Source organism: Pyxicephalus adspersus, chromosome 2 (genome assembly GCF_032062135.1).
Source record: "Pyxicephalus adspersus chromosome 2, UCB_Pads_2.0, whole genome shotgun sequence".
Taxonomy (NCBI): domain Eukaryota; kingdom Metazoa; phylum Chordata; class Amphibia; order Anura; family Pyxicephalidae; genus Pyxicephalus; species Pyxicephalus adspersus.
The window spans coordinates 28,343,624-28,348,234 of NC_092859.1; the positions used below are offsets into that span (position 1 = coordinate 28,343,624).

A 4,611-nucleotide genomic window follows, 5' to 3' on the forward strand; every position below is an offset into this window, starting at 1 on the left:
TACTCTGTTTACCCCACTTGTCATTATCACAGAAAACGATAGCACATTAGAAACAGAAGGTAATAGAAAATCTCTCAATGGGGACACCCAGTCTAAAGAAAACTTTTCTCATTTAAGTGAGACTTAGGAGGAAGTTAAGATAAATCCCCCAAAAGGACACAGAGAGCAAAAAAAAAATAACTCATAAAATAAACTCTACCCAAAATGATAGATATACATTCAGTATAAAACAGCATTTTTTCTTCAATAGTTTAATCTGATCTGTTATTTCCCGTTACAGGCCAAGCTGTGCAATTTTATTCCAGATTTGTCACCCTTTTACAAGGAGTACAAACATACAATAGCTGTTCTCCTGGCAGGATTAGCAATAATACTATTTTACAGGGGACACACTATTGTGTTACTGTCCCTGGCATTATATATGTGCAACAATGCCTTCCAGAATGGGTATATTTCCCTGCTCATATACCTGGACACCAAGAAAGATACACAAGTACCATGGCGGTATGTCCGTCACCGAGTATGCCAGCTTGTCGTGCTCATTATGGTCAGGACTGATCTTCTTGCTCCCTTGTTCTTCATTAGATTTGGTGTTATAAGGAGACATGCCGTTGTAATGGTTGCCATCTTCTATCTGATAGGAAAATAGGAACTTTGATTAGAGGTCAGAGGTGTTCAATTGCTCACATTTTATTAGTGTTATATTCCACAGCCATAATTACAGACAAATAAAAGGATGACACACAAACTGGGTATTTCAGCACAATATAAAACAAAATATATATCTGGCAGCAATTCAACTGCACAAGACCAACCCTCCACTACTCTGATATAAGAAGCAATACGATAGCTGGAATGTATCAGTCAGCACTAACCTTGTTCATATATAAAAGCTCTATTTATAAATCCAATAGAAAGAGGCGAAAATAAAATAAAAAATGGATACAATTACTCATAATTATAAATACAAATCTATAGTCCAAGCATATGGCTGGGAAGATTCCTCTCTATGATGGACCTTTTGGTTCCTGCAAAATTAGCAAAGAGGTTAAATGTCCAATAAGTGATGTTCACGTTAAAAAAAATATGTCGAGCTGTAAATAATATGCAATTCACTGTGTAATCCATACATTGCATTTAATGTCTCTCCAAAGTGAGGGAAAATCCCCTTAACCATCTGACACCAACAGGGGCAGTTTTGGACAATATGGGACCCTGGGAAAATATGAGGTGTGGGCCCCAAATGCATTGCATTCCAGCTCCCTGCACCCTCACCATTCAGTTGGAGCCATGGAGAAGGTACCAGGGTAAAGGCTCTGTATGTCCCTAAAACCAGAAGAGGTGTCTTCTTTGGAAGATTCACCCTCACTTCTTTTTTTGGATGATAACAGTAGATTTGTCATTCTTATCACTTTCTGTCCAGATTGTGATTGGTCACAAAAACATAGACAAAAAAAAACTCTTCTTGGCTGTATCTAAAACTTAAGTTGATGTACACTTTAAGGGGTTGGTTATTCATTTTGTAGAGGTTCTGCAGGACTGATTTATAGCTCACAGCTCAGTAATTTTTATATGAGGGTTGAGCAAGCTGCCAATAGGTGAAATCAACTCCTTAACCCTAGCAGCAGGCAACTTTAGCCCCGTACAAATGTCTGATGGACGATGATTGTCAACAGAAACATAATTTTGTGATTGTTTCCAGTGACAGATGAATGATTGAGCACTGTACACATTATGTTATTCTGTTCAATAGGCGGGGAGGGGGGATGATAAATGAGCAGCACCTTTCTGTCCTATCTTCCATAATATTTCACAGTGGTTGTTTTCACCCGAGACCATTTGTATGTACATAATTTAATTCACACTTAGCTTTCCCTAGGGTCTAGCACTTACCCCTAATGAGCTCTCAATAATTTAATAATCAGGGGCCAAGGTAGGGATGGACAAGTACTTGTCGCTAGAGATAGTTATGGTTATAAAGGTGTGACAGTCCCCTGCTAGCCGCTCCATGGAATTTCTTGGATAGACTGGTTGGAAATTTGCCAAAATAGAGAATAATTTGATTCAATGGGAATTCTTCTCCAGCATTTCTTTGTACGGTTCACAGATTGCACACTATTTTAATTTTAAATGAAAAGTTAATGAGCCGTGAATCACTGAACAGTCGTCATTTATAAATGGCAACATTTAGTTATTTTCTCAAACCTCTAACACACCTTTAATACTATAAATTTGTTTTTTAGAAGAAATTCCTGCTCCTTCAGAGGAGTCCTAAGTAGCAAAGTAAAAGCAATTCCAACATTACTATGAGCTGGCAATTGAAATCAGCATTGGGCTGATATATACATCCGAGGACCGGGATGAGGCTGCCAAATATTGATCACAAAAGTAGAAGTCAAAGAATGGACATGATAGCAAAGCACCGGGCATTTTCAGAAAATGATCAGCAATGGCAATGGCAAAAATTTAGCCAAAGGAAGAGACGCTGTGGAATGGGTAGCAGATCCAGAAATCACATTCACAGATCTCATAAATTAGCTTTCAACAGCAGCAATTCTAATGTCACAACAACACCATTGCTTTACAAAAAAAAAAAATCTACAGTCCCAGCCATCCACAACCATTCAGGCAAAGTAGGCAAATTTGGACTGTTACTAAATTTATTTTATGAAATGTATTTTTCAACTGCCCATTAAAAATCCTCACTCTGTCATACTGTCCATGCGCTGCACAAATGACCCCACACATACTGTATCTGCCAGTTTGAACCCACTATGAAGTGTTATTCTGCTTCTGGATATTATTAAGTGGAGAATGGCACAGCCAAACGTCTTCTGCCCAAAGAGGGGCTCTGAGATTCAGAGAAGAATGACGTGGTCTGCACAGCAATATCTTTTTTCAAAGTCTCTGGTGTACCGATATAGGAAATGCTGCACTCCTCAATGGTCATAATCCAATACAGAATATTTACAGGAAGCCTGGAAAGTACAAACAAAATGTGCGAGGTGTGATTACACCTTTGGGGCCATATTGATCTGCAGGATAATTATGTATAGGGTTTCATTTAAATTGAATAGACGAGAGGTTCTGCTTTTAGATAGCGAGTGTTTATCTTTAACAGCTTTCTCTTTTTTTATTCATTTATTTTTTGTGTGGAATGTATTCTAATCAGGAGATTTCTTAACCTCGCAGTTACAAAGACAAATAAGGAAGTAAGTAATTATTTCTCTTCAAAGTGGAGGGAATATCCATTCTTACACATTTATCACCAGAAAATGTGTCCCATTGTAAGATTTCTCCTTACTCCTTTGTCTCCTGTAACAACTTAAAAAGATTTGGATTTCCCTTTATTTTCTGTACAAGAGACATTGGTCACTAGGAAAAATAGATGGGTGAATTTCCCCAACACAGAATGCAATAAAATCCTGGATTCCTTAAATATTAGCTTTGCAAACACTTTCACAGAGTAATTTGTAAATATATTGTCAGAAAAAAATTACATTTTAGTTTAAACAGTTTAATGTACAGGATCATCCAGTTCCAGCCATTCTCAACCAGGGTTCCTCCAGAAGTTCCTAGGGGTTCCAAGAGCTGTGGCTGATTGTTTTTTGCTTTGCAGTTTTCCACTGTTTTTAGAGTTTTTTCCCCATGTAATGTTCAATAAAACACAGCAATGCATGTAATTATATGCACACTGCAATATAAATTTTATCATCCATGCTATAAAGTAGTTCAAAGAGTTTTAATGAAACCAAAAAGCTGCAGAAAGTCATTACTAATCCACCAAGTTTTCCAGAAGGGTTGCATCCATATTGGATTTATTATACTATGATTGTAAACCCAGACACTGACATCCTTCTGGAAATGCTGGTTACCTGGCTGTTTCAGCCCTGATACATGTTCTAAAATAAATGTGAACAACAACTTGTGAAGCCAAAGAATCAGCCAGGCAATTAGTAACTGTGCACAAATCCCAGGATCATCTACTATAACAGGGAAGAAATTCTGACCTGAAATGTGGGGTTGTCCAGGCCCTTGATGTCTATCTCCATCTCCCTGCAGGTCCAGGTGATTGTGGTCGCTTCCTCTGTGAACTGTTGATCTATTCTGCCATTGCCAGGTGAACCCCTCCCAGATCAACCTCTTTTGTGTACAGCTCAGATGTTAGCTGTGTGTCTGCCTCCTATTACCTAATACCAGTCAATGAGTAATAGAGCAAGGTAACAAATTGTGAAGCTTAGGAATGAGCCTACCAGCCTGTGGGATTGACAGGTTATGCTCTATGCATTATCAGTCCCTTTACCCCCTGATATTTTTTGGTTACAAAATTATTCTACATTAAACACTGTACACTGCTTTATGGTCTTACTTCTGACAAAATTGTGCATAAAATCTTAGTTTGCAAATAAGGTCAAAGCGGCCCAACTGCATCAAAGTGATCCCTATTTGGCCAACCCATACTCTACTGTACTTACTAATAGAGTGAATATATTGGATATATGGTGTCAGTATGGGTCAGGAAGACACATAGGAGAGATAGACTCTGATCACTGATCTGTACTATGCTGTAGATATGGTGACATATCAGTGTTTGTGTACACTACCTGCACC

At 38.1% G+C, this 4,611-nt stretch overlaps 1 protein-coding gene across 1 annotated transcript in view; it reads right to left on the reverse strand.

The window, feature by feature from the left end:
• LOC140323263 (solute carrier family 23 member 1-like) overlaps positions 1–4,165 on the reverse strand; it is a gene marked incomplete in the record, with an annotated part of 18,437 nt that extends 14,272 nt beyond the window's left edge. Inside the window, 2 exon segments of the mRNA XM_072400174.1 lie at positions 470–634; positions 4,011–4,165. Coding sequence (XP_072256275.1) covers positions 470–634; positions 4,011–4,052 — 207 coding nt within the window.
• Positions 4,166–4,611: the final 446 nt, after the last annotated feature.